Raw genomic sequence first — 1,237 nt, forward strand, 5'->3', positions numbered from 1 at the left:
TATATGTGTGAATTGACAGTGGCAGGAAAGGCATTTCTATGGCATCAAATAAGATGTATTGTTGGAGTGTTGATATTAGTTGGACAAGGAAAGGAGGATCCTAGTATAATAGATGAACTATTAGATATAGAAAAACATCCAAGGAAACCTCAATATAATATGGCGTCTTATATACCCTTGGTTCTTTTTGACTGTCAATATGAGGATGTAGAGTGGATCTATAGTGAAGAATCCCATATCAATAATATAAAGCACCTTCAGGATATGTGGTCTCAGAATTCCATCAAGACAACCATGATCAAGAGAATGTTAGATTCTTTGGGTGAAAAACAAATACAGAACTCTAGCGGTACGATTCCATGTCCTAAATTACCTATTCAAAGTAATTGGCTCATTGACATAAAAGATTCTAAACATATACCATTGTTGACAAGACCAACTTCAGAAAGTTTAGAAGAAAAAGTGAAAAGTGCAAAAATGAGAAAATTACAGAATTGATCCTATTCACTTTCAAAATGTTTTTAATTTTTTTTGTATATTATCATCAATTAAAATCAAGATTTTATTATACTATTGACTATTCAGTGTGAACACAGTAAGAGGGTGCTGATCTAGGAATGTATAAATCTCCTGTACATTACAGCATTCTATCAAACAGGAACATCATCTGGAATGTCTTTTTGAAATTGAAAATGTCTTTGTCGTCGCTACAACAATGCATAAAGGGGTATGGTTATATAGATATTTGCTTTACTAGAAGGTTGGGCTCAATTTCAGCTATGTACTTCAATGAAATAAAGGCAATTGTTTCAATATACACTTTAAGAGTACTCATATGGGGGTATTAAGACAGTTATCTCTTGTATAACATTATTATAATATAACTCTTCTGCCTGATGTTGTTGTCACTCTCAGGGAGAATGTCATGCCCTGAGACCAAAGTCTGAACTTTAATTTCATGTCCCATTGTATGTAATGTATAGGACTCACTCCACTAAAACATTTTATGCAAATGATTGTATAGGAATGTAGTCCAGGCTATTTTTAGAAATCTTCTTTCTCTCTCCCTTTTGGGGTTTTTGCCTGCCTATTTTTGGGTAAAATTTGGTCTAGATTTGGAATTTGATGTCTGAAATTGCATTATCTTTCAGATTTGGTGAGATGATGAGAGACTTAAAGGCGGAAGGCTAATTCTAAAAATAGTCGTTTTGTGAAGTGCCAAACTCTAGCGGATGAG

General features: G+C 33.6%; 1 protein-coding gene across 1 annotated transcript; it reads left to right on the plus strand.

The window, feature by feature from the left end:
* Positions 1-3: 3 nt before the first annotated feature.
* LOTGIDRAFT_176790 (hypothetical protein) lies at positions 4-498 on the plus strand (the record flags this gene model as incomplete). The annotated part of the gene is made up of 1 exon (XM_009060128.1): positions 4-498. One exon carries the CDS (start codon positions 4-6, stop codon positions 496-498), a length of 495 nt encoding a protein of 164 aa, XP_009058376.1.
* Between the last annotated feature and the right edge of the window lie 739 nt (positions 499-1,237).

Source organism: Lottia gigantea (assembly GCF_000327385.1).
Source record: "Lottia gigantea unplaced genomic scaffold LOTGIsca_4018, whole genome shotgun sequence".
Lineage (NCBI taxonomy): Eukaryota > Metazoa > Mollusca > Gastropoda > Lottiidae > Lottia > Lottia gigantea.